The sequence below is a fragment of the Mugil cephalus genome, chromosome 16 (genome assembly GCF_022458985.1).
Source record: "Mugil cephalus isolate CIBA_MC_2020 chromosome 16, CIBA_Mcephalus_1.1, whole genome shotgun sequence".
Lineage (NCBI taxonomy): Eukaryota > Metazoa > Chordata > Actinopteri > Mugiliformes > Mugilidae > Mugil > Mugil cephalus.
In genome coordinates, this window is record NC_061785.1 from 16,944,065 (window position 1) to 16,963,379 (window position 19,315).

The window sequence follows — 19,315 nt, forward strand, 5'->3', positions numbered from 1 at the left end:
TGTGGGACACTTGAATTATTTGGTTCATTATACCAGGCCTGGGTCTGTGTTTTCCGAATTGTTATAAGATGCAAATGTCTTGCTGCAGTGTCTGTGATCATTCCACATAATAATAATTTACATCGTGAAGTCATTTATGGAAAAAGGTTTGGAGCAGCGCATTTCTCAGAGCAAATGCATTTCTCAAATCACTGAGGGGTGAGATGTGTTCATGGAACACTAAACTGCGCTCTGTGTGCTGATCATAAACCACACAGAGTCAGCAGGCAAACATTAGAGGGCAGCATTTGTTCATCATTATCAGTGAACACTGCAGCATTCATTCTACCTGCGTCCACCATGACTGTCCCACAGTCTGTCTCGTCTTTACTTTATGGCTTCAGAAATCAGCTTAACTGGCAATGTACATGTATTTGTCCACACCACCCAAATACACTACTCAGATGCAAACAAAACATAACTGGTGGTTGTATTTGCTTGTTTGTCCTGGTAATCTCCATAAAACCATTGTACAGGAATGTAAATATTTGAAAAACACAATTAGTAAAATGCACGTTCAGCCAAATCTATATCAAACAAATCTAGAGAGTGTCATGTAAACATGATTTGTTTGTCAAGTGTCATATTTCCCACACTACAATGCCTGGGGGAAGTTTAGCTGCCTTTGAATGGACCTCAACATGAAAACATCTTGGGAAGTCACGTGCACAAGACGCTTTGTGTTCAAGTGATAAGAACAGCAAAGTTGTGGGCAATGGTTGGCATCCGGAAGCCACTGATCTGTGGGGCTTCTGTGGGATGCATTGGAACGAACCTCCACCCGAACCTCCCCTCCACCCGTAGGACCCAAAGACCCCCCACTAACAATATTCTGTTGCCAGACACCACGGGACACCCTCAGAAGACTCATGTCCATTCTCTGATGAGCCACAACTGTTTTTGGGGACGCAGGGGAGACCTACACAATATTAGTGAGGTGATCATAATGTAAGCTACATCTGCTGCTGTGGCCTCATCAAAAAGCCCAGTCTTCATGGTCTGGAGTGCTGTGTATCAGACCAGTGGAGCTCCATAAACTGCATCTGCCCCAGTCATCATGGCCTCCTCCAGTTGTCCACTCCTACCTAGATGAACAATTCACCAACCTGCCCATGATTCCTGTTATACTCACAAACTGTCACAGATCATCAGCTATGTGCTATATTACTAGACCCTACATGTTTCCTTCAGCTTGATGTTTGTATCTATGACAGAAGTTTGTTTATCTTGTTTCTCCTGCTCTTCTTTTCTCTCTGTCTTCTCTGTTTCTACCCGGCTGGCCTTCGGCGGATGGGTCCCTCCATATGAGCTGGGTTCTGCTCAAGGTTTCTTCCTGTTAAATGTGAGTTTTTCTTTGCCACCGTCGCCCTCAGGCTTGCTCTGGAGGTTGCAGGCTGGTTTTTGTGAAGCGTCTTGAGACGATTTGTATTGTTATTGGCGCTATATAAATAAAACTGAATTGAATTGAATTGAATTATGCCTGATCGGTGTATACTGGCCTGTCAGTATTACTGACAGACTCTAAAAAAACTGTAACATTTCCTTTACTCAGCCACAGTACAATTCATTCAAAATAAATATGATTGTTGCAGTGTTGAGCGTGACTGATTCATTTCATTGCAACTGGTCGATAATGTGTTAATGACCAACAAAAAAATCCATGTTTCACTTTGTGGAGTCTGGCTGCTTTCCTCGTTCCTTGTGTACTTTCTGTGGCTTTTCTCAACTTCATTGTGCTTATGCACTGATATACATTGTCAACGAGCAACCTCTGACCTGATAGGGTTGGTCAACTGGTCAACTTACATTTATGATGTTTGATCAAATCTTTGTAAACACTGTGATGTAATAAGGTGTATGTGCGTCTTACTTACTGTTCCTTGGTATTTCTTACAGGAATAACACAAAGTGGATTCATGGGTGTAACACATACTGTACACAATATATGACACATACGAAAAGGGAAAAACCGGACCTGGTAACTTGGTTATGTGAGCACGTTCATCCTGAAAGCGAAGGTATGCTGCTTCCTTAAACTCCCTGAACCCAATGAAGCTTGGCGCTTAATGATGCGTGTCCCAACAAGAGTACTGAGGATACTTTGGCTCCCAAACTTTTAAGGTTTTTTTGTGAGAGAATCAGATTAATAACTGCTTATTGCAGTGCCTAAGATGCATGGAGTTAATCGACTATAAAACTTGAGCTGCAACACATGTCACTGAATAATTTTCCTTGGAATAGGAGCACCCTGTGCACAGATTACATTGAAGAACTAATTGCAAATGGGAGTACAAATTTACTTTACTCTCCAAGGCCTCAGCCTTACCAAGCTACTGAGCTATAACTAGACTATTACTGTTGGCAAGAAGAGCACTTCCTTCCAATAAAAGAATCAGCGTGATTCCCACGAGGAGACATGTCTTATCATATCCGAGTTTTGATTGACTTTGTCAGATCCTCACTAAATAAACCTTTGTGCGTATACGAACACCACCTTAGGTATTGTTTCAGATGTTTTAAGAAGGAAATAATCTCAGGTGCGCATCAGTAAGATACAATAGGAGTGCTTTTCTTCTGATGACACATCATAGTGTAACTGAGCGTCTACTTCTTCCACTATTTTTGGGCCACCACTTCCTCAAGCTTACCGTAAGTCCAGCACACATGCACATCCGTACCACGCTCATCCATGAGACTGGTCAGGTGACTGCCGTGCAATATCAACATCAGTTTTCTGACTAATCATTCACCTCATGTTTCCTTGTCCCTGTACTATCACACAATAAATCCTTTAACAATAATTAACCCTCCTAAAGTAAACACAGGAGTTTCTGCAATTCCTATAAATTATCCCCCTATTTACCATAACTGTACAGGAAACCACTGATCATTTTTACAAAGTATGTAGATGAAGTTTGTAATGTAGATGGGTAAACTGCAGGATGTTTTATTGCAGTAGTGCAGAAGTGTGTTGTGTGTGTGTTGTTTAGGTAATGAATCACTTCAACATAGACATTTTTGATGTGGCTGAACACTTTCACGTGATAAGCATAAAAAAAAAAAAAAAAAAAAAAAAAATCTCATGACCGCCAAACAATGTGTATTTGCTTTACCACTGCTTATCACTGATAATAGCAGTGAAAGCCCAATACACGATGTCACAGAATTACACATTTACACAATTTCTCATTGTCAAACATAACCTAATGCTGGCAGTGATACGCACTGATGCCCAAACCTCTGATTGCTTTGTTGAGGCTCGATTTTCTATCATTGCACAAGTTTAACAATTTTCAAACTGGGATAGGGTTCACATTTCAGCTCTGATTTCGACACCTCTGAGTGCTTCTGCGCCGTTCTTGAGTAAACTCTGCATTGCGCAAATGTTGATGAATTCACTTTGTTGGTATCAGCGTAGCAATAAATGCTAGCGGGAAACTTTTACTAGGTAAAAGGTGAGGGCAGTCAGTCCCATAGTCAGTCTCCAGTGGTTGAACTCAGTGTCCCCAGGTTATATCATCGGGGAAGCGGTAATACCTGTGCTAATTTTTGTGCTAATCCAATGAGCTTATATCAAGTTATTTTATTGGATATGTGAATACTTTGCCCTGTCAAGTCAAGAATCCTGACAGTCTTAAGGATTCATCCTCTGAGGACTGTAAAGCTGAACAGAATTATCTGACAGATCACCCAATAGTTGGGACATTTCAGTATGAGACACCGGGGTGGACCAGTATTAGCAACCCTAAGGTGGCAAATTGATGATGCACAGATCGCCTCCTACAGCATCCAAATTCATTGACACCTACATGATACAATGCAGGCTGCAACAATTGTGACTGGTCTGAAAAGTATTCTAGTGACCTTTTGCATATTTTCTAGTTTCTATGTGGCAGTGATTTCAGTAAAATGAATGGATGGAGATCAACCGCAGTGCTTGCTCATTAAAATCACACATCTAGGGTTTCCCAAACGACAGAGGGAAAACAAGATGTGCAAAAACCTCAACTAACCTCAAAAACTCCATGATATCACATGAATTATTTCAATTCATGGTTGGAAGAAATGTTTTCGTCTTGAGCTGTCATCAGCCACAAGGATGTGCATCCCAAAACCCCCTAAAATGTTTTTGATCAAATTACCCTATTCAGGCGCATCTGCCCTGATTACCGAGTAATATTTTGCAGACACACAACTACAGTCTCCCAGCTATGAAGAGCAAAGTAGTGGTAAAATTCCCTTTATGTGATTCTTTTCCTTATGATTACTCTTTAACTAGAGAGTCCACTTGTTGGCGGCATTTTCATCTCCAGGAAGTCCTTCAAGGTATGAAGAGGGAGTCAAGAGGCCTGACGTAGCTCAAGTGAATTGGTAGACGTGTGACCCTGCTACAACCTCACGCTAAAGAATTTTCAGAATAAACGGTCAAGAATGTACAGCCAGCGTGAATATTTCTTCCCCAGCTTAGAAATGTTGTGATCCTAGCCACTACTACCTGTTTTTGTGCATTCTCTGATTTATCAAAATCCTACCACAGGATACTGTTAAAATGTTCAAAGGCTTTCTTTGACTTCTTTGGACTTTCTATGTCCTAACATTTTATTTTATGTACAGGTATTTCTTAACTGTTCCGGACATGACTGCTTTGGTGTCTCAATACGGATGGACCTTACATGCCTGGTACTTGGTCTCTTGGATGGTCAGATCGCTGACAACAAACACAGGAGACTTTTCAATATACTGACTTTTGCTGCTAGAAAAAACATTCTACTCTTCTGGATAAAGGATGTTGCTCCGACGAAAAAAAAATATGGCACAACATTGTAATGTACCACATTCCTAGTTAATGCATAACACGCGTGCTTCACTCAAAAGTAGATGCTTTCTATAATATACTTGCAGCATATTGGGCCCACGCTCTCATCCTCCTTGCTTTGTGGTTTTCCCATATCGGCATAGCCTGTCTTTGCGACTTCATTTTAGGTGCCTCTTCTAGCCTACTATGTTTGTATGCTCTGTAATGATTGTGAACTAGATATTGCTTTGTCTTGTTGCAGGAGATCGACAGGGAGGTGGCAGTATGGAGAATGCCCACTGTCATTTATTTTTATTTTCATAATTATTTCCTATTTACTGTACCCATATGCCCTCTTCATGCTGTTTTTCTTTTTCTTTTTGACATGTCTGAGCAGTTCTGTGTGTTTTAATGGAAATGTAAGAAAATGTAATAAAGATTTTATTAGTATTTTCAAAACTGTTCCAGGCATGTATTGTCATCCCATAAAGTTCAGTGTTACAATGTTAATATTTTACAGTCTTGAACAAATAAGTTTTGCTCTTAAGTTGCTTTTAGTGACAGATGGGTTTGAGGTCACTTGTGTGCCTCAGTGTCACTCACACTTAAACTCATTGCCATATGACCACATTATGACCACATTATGAAAACAGGAAAGCTAAATAACATTGACCATGTAGTGACAATTCAATGCTCTACTGGGAAACTTTAGAAGCAGGTATGAATATTGATGTTTCTTAGGCACGTACCACCCACCTAGACCAGACCAGCCACCCCCACCCCATAGCAATGACAGTCCTCGATGGCAGCAGCCATCCCCAGCAGCATGCAGCCTGACACAGACACACACACAAAACCGGGTTGGGAACAAGTAAAAAAAACATGAAAAGCAACATAAGGTGTTGACCTGGTCAAGTATCTGTAAGATTCACTGGAACATGATTCACCTGAGCCTGATCCACAGAGGTCCCTCCCCCAACCCCTCTGATGAGTCACAACGGTTTCAGAGGCACAAGGCACACCTACACAATCAATCAATCAATCAATCAATCTATCTATCTATCTATCTATCTATCTATCTATCTATCTATCTACTAGTACCCCTGTAGGATGCACATTCATTAATTACAAAGTGTAAATGTCACCTTTCAACATGCCTCAGAATCCCTATGTCTTTTTTACAAGAAACTATGAGTCATCTGTTATCTATAATCTTTCTATTTTGTTTTTATATTTTAATTACGGGAAGACAAAAGCCCAGCCGCGGTATTCATCCAACAGTGACACATGACCCACTTAGGTGCAAATTGTACTTTATTGACACAACGCTCAACTGAAATCATACAGGTGATAATGCAGGACGCCTTTTACATAAACATCAAATTCATATCATACACAACAGCAAAACAAGGGTTTCAACAAACACAAACATGTTCTGGCAGTACACTCATGAGCTTGTATACCAGGCCCATCACACTTCTGCTGCTGCAGTTTGGCAGCTGATCAATTCAAGACCAATGCAATCTGTTTGCTGACCTATTTTCTGATGCTGTTATGACTGTTTGCCCTTGGCAGCTCCTGCAGCTACATAGCAGGAGGAAGACCTGATGGCGGCCATGAACTCATTTACATTCGGAGGAACTGTTTACACATGATGAGTGCCTTTAAATCTACTGTAACACAAAACTGTCAATGATAAAGCAGATAAGAGCTACAGCCTTAATTTCTACATTCTAAAACTGCAATAATATTGAAAATAAATGTAGATTCTAATGTCTTCAACACCAACAATCCGTTTAAAAATTTCGCTTATGCGACATAACTACAAAAAATATCTTCTATATCTTCTACATCCATACGACTGTAAGCCGCATACATTTCTTCTTTTAGTGCTTCATTGAAGCTACTTTATTCCTATACTTTTACAGTTAAACTTTAAAATTGCTTACTCTTCCATTTCAGCTGAGAAGAATTTAAAGTAAAAGGATAACAATGCTTCACAAAACACATATGACTGTGCTTGAGAGGTTAAAGCTGAATTTGCATGTACCAAATTAAAAATAGTCCAAGTGATTGAGACGATTGACAGCACACAATCTCATCCAGGATCTGTAGTGTAGCTTTCTACTTTGACTAGCGGCTGTGAATTGACAGTGACTGAGCCTGAAGCCTGGTCTTAGTGGACAGGGCTGCCTTACGGGTCATGGTGGTGCAGCGGTTCAGGATCTCCTCAGTCTTGGGTCTCGGCGGTACCTTGGGAGTGACTGAGGCCACCTCACTGCCCTTGGAACTGGCAGACCCTGAACTACGGGAGCTCTTGCTGGAGCGTTTGCGGTCTACGTGGCTGAGATCAGGGCTGCTCTGGGGACTGTCACTGGCATCAGACTGCTGCGGATGATCCGCGTCCCCCTGCGGATCCTCTTTTAAACTCGAGGAAGACTCACTGCCTGAAGAGAAGCTGGAGAAGGTGGACTCGTGACTGATGTTGCTCATGCTGCGCAGGCGGCTGTCCGCTGATGCACCCTCCTCTGCCTGTGTCTGCACCCAGGAGTCAGAGAGGACATCTAGGGATCGGGTCTTGTGGAGACGCCTGGGGCCACGGGGCTCATAGCTGGAAGGACCTGGAGAATCCTGCTGTGCTCTATTGATGCTGGGCTGATGTGAAATCTGAGAAGATCTGCTGGACGCCAGGTTCAGAGAGGAGCCATGGAGCCTTCTCTGCAGGCTGTAAATAGCAACACGTGGGTTGTTGTACGGCTGCAGGTACATGGTAGGGATGTAACCTGCCTTGCCATTGCATCTGAGGAAAAGATTACAAGTGGAAGAGAAGTTAGTTAAACCTGTATGCAAACTAAAATAACTTGAATTGAGTCACGTTTGAAATAAATGTTGTTCAATGTATTGTAACTGTTTAAAATCCTTCCAGTCTTTGTAGATGGTGGTAAGTTTGAGACAATCATACCTGATGAGCCACCAGCCGTTATCAGACTTCCTCAGCACCTCCACTACAGTGCCAATGGTCACCGATATCTCATCGTCCTTCGTCGTTGAGTAACTCCTCACGGCACAGTACAAAGAACCTGAAAGCCACAATCAAGAGAAGAAATTTAGGACACAGATTAGACAATTTCTGAAAAGCTAAAAGCTTCCCTAAGATGTGTGGTAAAGTATACTGTACTATAAAGTATACTATGCTATAAAAATGATCAAAGAGAGCACTCTAGTGTTTGCTGTTTGTAACAACGCCCACTCATTGAATTAGACACGATTAATGTCCAAAGAGGGCCACCCTGTATTAGCTAATTATAACCGGAACTCACCTTCTGATAGGCACTCATAGTCATTTTCGTCCTCTTCCTCTGATAGCTCCAGGAAGGGAGCAGGGAACCAAGCCAGGCGCTTCTCCTCGTTCTCCACCAGCCACCAGCCTGAAGTGGAGGTAACACAGATTAGTATGGAGACAATCAAAAAAATGTTTTAATGATTTTCTTTTTCTTTTTCTGCAAGCGCAGAGGTTTAAGCACTGACCTGCAGGGTCTTTGATCAAGACATCCAGCTTCTCGTTGACAGCGACCTTGAATGGGCGATTCTTGGTGTCCTTCGTCTCATACGCGGCCAGGCATTGGTAGGTCTGGGTCACAAAAGGCTTGGTGATGACGCCTGTCGGGTGGTGTGTAAAACTCGCGCTTCTTTTTTCTGGCCCATCAGGCAAATCGTCAGACATCAGGATCATGACGCTGTGTGAGAGGAGAGTGGCGTTATCTCACCGTCACTGTTGTCTCTTGCTGTGCAAAATTGATAACAATGTCCAACTAAACGGAGAACCTACGTGTTCTTGGTGAACTCCGGCTGCAGGTCGTGGTCTTTGGGCAAGAAGAACTGCACGACCTCTGTGCTCTGGATCACAGAGTCGCTGCACTTCAACAGTTTGTCACAGTAGCTCTCCAGGAACTTCATCCGTAGGATATCCTTCTTGGGGCCTGTCTTGTTGAGGCTGCTCTTTATGGCTCCCCCTGGATGGAGAACATTTTAAAAACATTATTAAAAGGCCTGAGAAATTTATTTCCAAGCACTATTTGTAAAAGTGATTTTAGCTTGGAAGATTGCCAGCTAAGGAGATATTAAACTGTTTAGTTGGCCATGCCTCTATCTGAAGCAACACAGCTTTACAGTTGTTTCAAATTGAGACATGTCAGTGTATGAAATAATCTTACCTCTAAACTTTGGGATCACTCTTTCGTCTTTCTGAAGAGAATTCATGGTAGGGAACTTCTTCTTTAGCTGTCCCTGTTTGAAAAATGAAAATAAGATCATCTCATTGAAAATCAGCTCATTTATTCAATTTGCTTTGATTATTGTTTACATTTTATTTTTATTTTATTTTATTTTTTTGACTTACGTGAAAATTCTTGAAATCCCGGAAGGACCTGTAGATGATCACTTCAGCCTGATCAGACCACAACACGGATACCATGTAGGTCTGCGGAGGGTGAGAAGGCAACGCATTAGAGACGGGTCGGTTGTTAAATTACCATGAGAAAAGGAGAAGAGGCTCTGAGTTCTCACCTTGAGTTTCGGCTCGTCCCTGCGGACGCCTCCGACGATGCGGGCGCTCATCACAAAGCGTTCTGCGGCCATCGTGCGATCCTTTGCGTCTCAGTTCGAAAGGATGAAGACCACGCTTATGGTGAGCTTGAGTCAGTTTGTCTGCCTTGCGCTACCTGCCCTTATTTAAGCGCCTAGGCGAGAGGGGGTGGAGCCTGAGGAAAGGATGCAAACAGGAAGGCGTGGGCAGCAGCTGCAGCGGCAGGGACAGCATCTTTATGATGGGATGGTTGGGGAGAATGCAGTGGAACTGGTTACAGCGACATGGAAATAACATACGAGTCAACTAGAAAAACAGGCATGCTTTAGTGATGCATAGTTGTTGCAAAGCGACTTCTTTCACCTCCTTACATGCTCCATTAACAAAGTTCCTGCAGAAGCTTAATTTCCACACACTGACACGTATAACACGTCATGATGTGTCTGCTTTACATTTAGCAGAGGTTTTAGCATTTTAACTTACTATTTTGGCATTTGGGTAGTTAAGCAAATACTGATGTTTATTACATGTGTATGGCACTATCAGCTACTCCACACAAGTCTTGCTCAGTTCCCATAATTAAGGCCTCTTTATTATTTTTCCTCAGGGATAGTCACTTCACTTGTCAACTCAGAGCAATATCCCCTTATCAGGTAGTAGCGCAGAGAGCTGAGGCTGAGTAACCAGGTAAGAGGCGAGCATGTGTGGGGTGGGGGGGGGGGGGGGGTTAGAGGCTAGAGGAGCAGGTGCTTCTTCAAAGTGAGGACTGCATGAAAGGGCCGGAGTCAGAGGGGGTTATCCCAGTCACTCATCGTACGGACGCGGGGCTTTTTAGCCCGTGTATGAAGGGATGCCAGCATTTTATCACATCGCACAAATGCACACACACACACACACACAGACACAGACAACATAAACAGATCCACACAGTGCTGCGGTGTAAAAGGTCAGGACTGTCCCGCTTCATGTGCGACCCCAGAGGATGTCAACACCTGAGAGTAAAGCCGCACGTGATCCCCCAGCAGTCACGGGTGCCGTGACTCTGAAAGTTTTGGACATCTGCTTGTGACGCAAGTGCAGGTTTGGAGACGCAGCAGAGGAATACATGAAATGTGCTGTATGTGCGGATGAGGAGTAAAACTCTCACAGAAACTCACATGTTAAGTCCCCGTGTTCACAAACGCCATTACATAACTACATCCTGTAAACCATGTTGTGATGACCAGTAATTATAATAATTGTAATTTCGGTAGACAGACTTTTTATGTTATGTCTCATCATGTTAGATGAAAGCGGCTTAGCAGGTTTTGGAGTTGTCAGTTGGAAAGAGAAATAAAGAAATGAAAGATATTGTGTCGGTCTGCTCCGTCTAGTAATGGGGACTGGTGTTGTATGAAAAGTTGGTTCTTGGGGATTCATATAGCACTTTTCATACATATACATTTTTCATACAAAAAAAAAAAAAAAAATACCCAGGCAGACGGGGACCCACACCATGGCCATAAAGCCCTGGAGCAGGACTCCCAGCATGGAGGGCCCCTATGAGGAATACTGGAGCTAATGAAAGCTAATAAAACTGGCCAATAAAGCTATTAAAACAACATGTGATGTTAAAGAAACTTTTAAGAGCAATTAAAAACAGTTAAACATTAAGATCAGCGTACTGCTCATAAATCAGCTATGCTCGGCGTTCATGCAGAGGTGAACCTTGCAGACCACATTTCACCTGAGAATGTTGCCTTGCCCAATAAACGGTTAACATTATATAGATCTGGTATTAACATGAATGGTCTGATCACAGATGACTAGGTCAAACTACTGGCGTGAACACACCCATGACGAAGACATGATGAAAACACATTTGTCATGCATTATTAACAACAAAAAGTCAAGGAGAGACAGAAAACAAAGGGTTTCATAACCTAAGGTCTTACATCATGTAACGAAAAGTACATGTACAATTCATACCAGCATCTTTGGTATTTTTGTGCGTAACAGATACAAACTACAGTTGAAAGGTTTAATGACAGGTCGTATAAACAAGGGACAGGGAGAAAAATATATCTGCGTAAGACATTAGCAGTTAGAGTTACCGTAGGACTAGAAGACCTACACGTCTGCTCTGTACAGTATGTGAGTATTAGGAAATCAAGAAAACCCTGTTTGTTAATTTAAAGTGCTGTGTTCTTGATGATCTGAGTCATTATTGAATATATCTGCTGCCCATTATGTGTTTTTCTCCACTCCTGTTCAGAGTTCACCCCTGCCACCACTGTCAAGTCTTTCCGGGACTGTTTCATTATTATGAAAGTCCTTTTAAGATGTGACAGCGAAGTTGACCTTTTGGACACTTCGTTTGTACATTGTGCCAGATATTTGTGAAATTTTTGTCATAATTAGCAAATGACGTGTAGCGTGAAAACCGGCCCGACTCTCCCTGCCTAAATACGGCCTCTGTTGGGAACTCATTATATAAAGATCTGCTGGGCCAATCAACTCGTTTGGGGTGGCTTTACACAGTGACAGTAAAAGTTTTTTAATCATAAGTCCTCTGATTACTATCAGGTGAGAATGTTGATGGAAACCAACATAATTTGATGAGAGCTGTGTCTGGCTCCAGAAGATGTGGAGTTAAGGCAATAAATAATCAATAAATCAATAAATCAATAAATACCAGTTCATCCATTTGTGAGAAATTGGCCTCAAGGTGTTCTTCAGATATTGCATTCTACAGAATAGGACGTACTGGTCATATATGGATACAAAAGGATGGATGGGCAACCTGAACGCATGATGCAAATGTTGTGAGAAGTTACATAACACATTCATATACATTCATATTATCATGTTAAAGCTAGCAATGCTAATTCTTATATATATATATATATATATATATATATATATATATATATATATATATATATACATACACACATATACTGTGTATATATATTGCTTAGTGAGTAGATTCCATGAACAATAGTGTGGACATCTGTCTTTTATGATGATTTTGTGTTTGACTTCTTGCTGAAAGTCGGAAGAGACGACAGTAAGCGAGCTAGCTGTTTGTGGCCTTTATGCTAATCTTATGCTCAGGGCTACCAATGGTATCGCTAAACTGTGACACAGTCGTTGATTGCAATCTTTATTTAAACATTTTGCCTTGGTAAAACAATGAAATTCCGCCATATTAATGTGTAATCGGTGCTTTGGAACGATTGAGAAACTATACCATTGTTATCAGACCAGCGGATCACTACATTTCATTTTCATGTTGAGATTGAGTCACATTCCTAATCACAATGAAATCCCCTGGAAAATGAACAATAGCTTATTGTGTTGTGAAACACCTTCTATTTCCCATTAGGATGCCATCGAAATATAATCCAGCTGCGGTGCCAACCCTTATTAATTTAGAAACACCCAGTTGTGGCCTTAATCACACATGTAAATTCCTCAGTACGCCTTCCACTGTGGACTGTTTGCAGGCTCCCAGATAATAAGGTTCGCTCAGATTCGTTCAGACTTGATGTGCGCCGCGCATCAGGGCGCGCCATCATTTAATAGCCAAGTTCAATAGATCCACCTGTCAAAAAGGAAGGCAAAGGTTCTTCACCAGAATGTTCGACACAGCGCCAAACAGCATATGACAATCGTCTCTTTGTTTGGGCTTGACGATGGAAATATCAGAAGCGACGTCCAGGTGGCTCGCATCTTTCATTTCCCTCTATCTCATGTCGGACAGTTACAGGAATAGGTGTGTAATGCTCTGGCAAAGTCTGCTGCCTGAAAAGAAAACCTGCATGAACAAGGAAAAGACAGAAAAATGCCTTCCCTGTCTGCATTTTGGTAATGAGGAACAAAGTCCTTTGTGCTGTCTTGAATAATCTTCATTTGTTTGACTGCATTTCTTTCAGAGCAGCAAATCAAACACTTGAGTGTTTCAGATAAAGAAAACCCATACAGGAAAAAGAGAGGTGAGGACGTGACATGGAGCACAGTTTCTGGTTTGCAACACAACCACACTAAACAAGTTCTGGTAAAAGCACGAGAGGAGTGGCAAAAGGGTACTTACTCACCAACATATACCTCCTCCCTACAGGAGGCTAAGATTCATTACAGGTTTGTCAAGGAAATGAAGAACGTATGACGAGATAAGATAATCCTTTATTCATCACACATAAAAACAAAACAACACACAACATATAACCAAAACATTTACCAGAATATTGCTGATTAGACATTTTTACATTACATACAGTTAATAACTCATTGACAAACTTAACTTCAAGGGGATCTTATTTAACGACAAGTTAAATACAGACTTCCGCTGGCGGCTTTCTTGAAGGTGTGGCTCAAGGTTTTGCAGTAGTCTTAATTACACCTGGGAGAAGGCAGGGGCAGGGGAGAAAAAAATTCTGGGAAATCTCTGTTGTTGACACATGTAGAAGGAAGTTGTGCTGTAGTAAACAAGGCCATTGACTGTAAAGACCATAAGACAATGCCAAGAAGTCAGGGTGGCACAAAAATACAAATGTACATGTGCACCACCCAAGATAAATTTTTTTTGAATTTATTGTTGATTCACCTTTTGAGGCACAAGCCTCACCTATAATATAATGTAAAAAAAATAAAATAAAAAATACTCATGTGATTCACAGCTTCTCTTTTGATTAACTCTTATTGTTCCTGTTGCTTTTGGCACGGAACATGTTTTTCTTGCTTCTGCCAAGATATTTGTATATCTCTGTGCATTCTTTTGTATGCGTCAAAATGCAGTCTTTAATGTATAATGCTATCTCCTCTGTGATCGCTAACGCATCCATCAACGACTCCAACTTGGTGTGACACAGACCAGAGAAATTTCATATCTCTTATTCTGCCTCCGCGTATTTTTATTTTATGCTACGTTTGGTGATTCAAATGCATTTTGTTTGAATGATTTAGCTGCGATTTTTAAAAGGTGAGGCCTCTAGCTTAAATTATTTGAACCTTTTTTCAGCACGTTCCAATAAACAGTAACACATAGCCACAAGGAAGACACGCATGTGCATCAAACATGTGTGCTTTACGACCATTAGCAGGGATTTATCTCTTCTTGTGCATGCGCACCACCCTTGTGAAATTCCAGCTCAATCCTTGCATCTTGGGCTGAAATCTGAGTCAGAGCTGGAAATGAACGGGTAATATGTAACAGGTTTAAACATAAAAAGTGTGTTTCTGTGTCTAAATCTGGTAAGTCACATGATGAAGCTGCTTCTGGGAAAGTTCTCTACGTAGAAGATAACGAGAGTTTACAGCAAGGCAGCTGAGCAAGATGCTAACGTTAGCACTCATTAGTAATGCAGAGCTGTGCAGCCAACACAAGAAGAGGAGATAAGATGAAAGCAAAGGCGCTTGTGCAAAATATCAAATGATATACGTTATTTACCATCCGACCGGCCACAACATTAAAACCACAGATCATTTTTGTACCCCCGCCCCATAGCAAAGACCCTCCTTGATGGCAGCAGCCATCCCCACCAGGATTCAGCCTGATACAGGCACACACACAAAACCGGTTTGGGAACAACTCAGAAAACACAAAGAACAGCACAAGGTGTTGACCTGGCCTCCAAATTCACTAGATCCCAAACTGATCAAGTATCTGTGGGATGATTCACAGAGGAACCCTCCCCCCACCCATAGGACCTAAAGACCCCCACTAACAACACTCAGAAGACCAATGTCCATTCTCTGAGGAGTCTGTTTTGGAGGCAGAAGGGAGGCCTGCACAATATTAGGAAGGTGGTCATAATGTTATGGTGGTATGAAGGAGGATAGAAGTGTCCATATCTCAGAACATTTTATGGAAAGACCCATGCAGCCACAATCTCTAAAGGGGTGAAGGAGGTGTGCAGGTCCTAGAGAGACAGCAGACTGCAGTCAATATTATTATCAGCAGAATGAGTGACAAATTGCAGTCTGCCGTTACCGACAGTAGCTTACGAGGCAGTGACGAAAGAGCTGTAAATTCCTGTAAGCAGTAACATTTACAGGCTTTTTCTATTTGTTTTAGTGCAAAGAGGAACATGTAAATTATGAGAATGTTTATGTTTAAGAAGCTATCCTTAAAAAAGAAAGAAAGAAACTTAAAAAAGAAAATAAAGCGCAATTTGAGTACGTTGCTGTGTGCTCTGTAGTCCTGGGTCTCATTTTTGCATTCTGTCCACTTCTCTGACTAAAATTCATAATAAAGTATTAGAACGTCCGGTAGGCTGCTTTTGGCCCGTGGGCAGATGTTGAAAAGTGATGTCAGAAGTGTTCCATGCGGGTCAAACTTGGGCAAAAAGAATGTATCAGTTCCACCCAAAGAGGAACAATAGGAGTGTTTACAGTGTTATTACGCAATAACCTCTCAGTGGTTTACACTGCTCCTCTCCATCTCCATCCGACTGAAAGTTCTGACTGAATCACTCTGTTCTGAGAGTGATTTTGACATAACGACTTGGCTTCAATAAAAGTGTCCAAAAGAGGTGCAAACCCAGGAGCTATGACAGCAATGTTTACATTTTTATGGCAAGTGACCTTAAATCCATTCAGTAGAAAGGTTTTACAGTACAATGAAGTACTCCTGATGCCAACTTAGGGCACATAAACCCTACAGGTTCGTCCAGATTGTCCACCCTCAAACATCAGCAGAGATCTATTTAAGAAGCAATAATAAAGACAGGTCTGTGAAGGTTCTCAGTCGCCCATGTGATGGTATGTTCAGAAAGAAACTAGGCTGAAAGGACAGCTTGGCATGTTGTCTTTATCAAGTGGCTTTCTTCGGTTCTGCGTCACTGTTGGGGAGTTTAGGTTTCTATGTGGGACATCTGTGGGTGTTGCCCACCTGAAACTTACACAAGGTTACCTTTGTTATGTTATTTAGCTCTGCAGAAGTGACAAAAAATCCAGCAAGTCCAGTTACCTGGGTTTCTGCTTTGTATCTTGGGCATACCAAGGGTAGTCTGTCTTTGTGTGTCATGTAATACATAAATCTCTGACAAATGTCAAATCTCACTAGAACAAAAGTCAGGGGATCAAGAAAGACAGTAGGCTTTGTGTTCTGGATGGAATGCCGTTCATTTACGAATTGCAAAAACTGAACTATTTGACTCCAAGCTCCTGGCTTTGCAGGCCCAGATAATAAGATGTGACCCAGGCAAACTGCGTCACATCATTTCAGAAATACCTTACTTACATAAAGAAGCTCCTCATCCCCTCCCCTTTCTCCTCATCTATGTCTGTTGCGACACCTCAACCAGTGCAACCATGGCACCAACAACAATACACCTGATAATCACATTAAATGAAACAAAAGAGCGTCCATTGTACTAACCGCCGCTCGCATGCACACGCAGTTTACAGTGGCCAGAAAAATTAAATGTTGCCTTGTTGTCCTGTTGATACATTAATCATGGTGGTTGTATAAAGCCTATGTTATATAATCACAATAGTTGTTGACTCATCTTGACTGGTTTTAATGAGAACAGAGCAAAGAGAGCAATGCTGGTCAGTGACGTGTGCTTAATTATGGGGATATCATGCCATATCACATTCGTACTGGACTGCGTGGGTTGTGTCGCTGCCTCATCACCAGCGGTTTCTAGGCGCGACCCGGGTTAACTGGGTCAACTGTCCGATCGAGTCCTGAAAACGTTAAATGAAAAGAAACAGTAATCCTTCTATTCCTAAGTCCGGTTCAGTCCATTCACTCTAGGCTCGCTGCTATCTTCGAGCGAAACTTCTAGAGCGATGGTAATCTGGGTAGCAGTTTCCTTATTTCCTGTGTAGAACTCTCGCTAACTTATAAAAGGTAATTTGATCCCGCCATATTTCCCGTCAGCCTTCAAGTCTTTCCTCTTCAGAAAGCCATACAGTCATTAGTAGAGATTACTTAACTGTGTACTTGCCCACATTCGTCATGATATGCTGCAACACTTAATCCCTGCCGGTAACAAAGCTCACACCTGTGTAGCATCTTTCTTTAGATATTTTAAGAACTTGATTGTCAGTCTCTTGTCTTCTTTTGAGGGGTTGCGTCACATCCTTTGACAACAAATGCAGTATTCTCATGGTCCCAGCTACACCGATCAGGCATAACATTATGACCTTATGACATTATTCTTAATTTTGTGTAGGTCTCCCTTGTGCCTCCAAAACGGCTGCGACTCATCAGAGAATGGACGTGGGTCTTCTGAGGGTGTCCTGTGGTGTCTGGTAACATGTTGGTAGTAGGGGTCTTTGGGTCCTATGGGCTGAGGGAAGGAGCCTCTGTGGATCAGACTTGTTCCAGTGCATCCCACAGATACTTGATCAGGTTGGAATCTAGTGGATTTGGAGGCCAGGTCAACACCTTGTGCTGTTCTTCACATCTTTTTGTGTGTGTCGGGCTGCATCCTGCTGGGGTTGGCTGCTGCCATCCAGGTGTATCATTGCTATGGGGTGGGGGTGTCTGGTCTGGTCTAGGTGGGTGCTATATGTCTAAGTAACATCCACATGAACGCCAGGTCCAGAATTTTCCCAGCAGAACACTGAAGTATCACAAGATGCTCAATATTATTTACATCTCCTGTCAGTGGTCGTAATGTTGTGGCTGATCAGCGTCTCTCTGCTGTTTTGTCTATGTGCATCAGACTCTTTTCTTAGATTCCCCTTAAACGGACCTCCTAATTTCCACGAAGTCGCAAGGTGTGCAAAACAAGATAAGCAGACCAAACTACTAACGTTTAAAAATAGACTTGCCATATATAGAAAGACTTCCCTTCCCACGTTTTTCCTCCTAATCTTTTGCCATTTCTGACAAGGAAGCAGCATCTCCAGTGCCAAGACTAACATTACAATTACAGTGCGTATCTCGAGTGCAACGGCAAACACTTGAGGTTGTTGTGAGAGTGGGAATTAATGAGAGCGCTGACGCTCATTAGCTATTAGTCACGTGCTTGGTGCTGCCAGTGATATCAAACCAAAGTGTTTGCACTGGATTGCTGGAGCGGATCTGGTGTGAGGCCCAGGCGTGTGCACCACGCAACGACTGAACCCCAAAACCTTAAATGAAACCTAATAATACAACATAGAGTCCAGCCTGTTTTAGTCAGAGATGCCCCAGTTTATAATCTACGCACCATTTCAAAACCCTAACAATGTCCTCTACTGCCACCCTTGGGCCAGACTGAATACTTACCAACAGAGTGGTTAGAGTGCAGCAAACGGCAGCAGCTTCCTATTCCTCATCCAACCTGTATTTTTGGCTTGTTTATTTAAGCTCCAGTTGATGCTCGACAGTTTTAAATTCACCATAACTCACTCCTCACCTGGCACCGTTCCACTCATGTATCTGGGCGCTGGCCAACATTTTGAAACACTTCTTGTTATGCTTCATGTCAACAACGGAGTCGGATGAGTTCTTTCCTCGCGTGTCGCGCTGATACGATGACAACCGTGGAAAATTGAACAAGGTCCTGATATGCTATTTCTTCTCCTTTTCATATTCTGAGGCTGCAGATTTCTTTACCATAAATAACGATGTAGCTTTCTCCCTTAAGTGGCGCCATACATGTCTTTGAAGCTCAGGTTTCGACTTTTTCCAGAGGGCCATTTCTCTCATCTGCAGTACGAGTCAAGTTCATGGATCACGGCCCCTGGAGGATGAACCTCGGGGACAAAAAAAAACTCCTCTCGAGACAATGAAATATTTACCTGCGCGCTGCCTGACATTTTCCACATTTGCCCGAGGGTGCTGCCACACTCTAGGCCCGCAGGCCGCACAAACCTACTCTCCACACATGTCTGCAAAACGACACTTTAATTCAATAAAGAAATGAAATAATGTACAGTAGATCTAAGTCTACTTTGGTCTGAGACGTCCTGGC

General features: G+C 42.2%; 1 protein-coding gene across 1 annotated transcript; it reads right to left on the minus strand.

Annotated features, from left to right (window-relative positions):
* Nucleotides 1–6,130: 6,130 nt before the first annotated feature.
* On the minus strand, nt 6,131–9,551 carry LOC125022209 (NADPH oxidase organizer 1-like). Its single transcript, XM_047608644.1, has 8 exons — nt 9,401–9,551; nt 9,234–9,314; nt 9,049–9,121; nt 8,664–8,847; nt 8,363–8,571; nt 8,155–8,262; nt 7,797–7,914; nt 6,131–7,634 (listed from the first exon to the last, which is right to left on the minus strand). Exons 1-8 carry the CDS (start codon nt 9,470–9,472, stop codon nt 6,968–6,970), a joined length of 1,512 nt encoding a protein of 503 aa, XP_047464600.1. The 5' UTR covers nt 9,473–9,551; the 3' UTR covers nt 6,131–6,967.
* Nucleotides 9,552–19,315: the final 9,764 nt, after the last annotated feature.

Excerpts from the sequence above, each read along its gene's own strand:
- LOC125022209 (XM_047608644.1), bottom strand. The coding sequence starts at position 9,472 with ATGGCCGCAGAACGCTTTGTGATGAGCGCCCGCATCGTCGGAGGCGTC. Across the intron at positions 8,848-9,048 it reads AGTGATCCCAAAGTTTAGAG|GGGGAGCCATAAAGAGCAGC; the intron begins GTAAGATTATTT and ends TTCTCCATCCAG. Across the intron at positions 8,572-8,663 it reads CCGGAGTTCACCAAGAACAC|CGTCATGATCCTGATGTCTG; the intron begins GTAGGTTCTCCG and ends CCTCTCACACAG.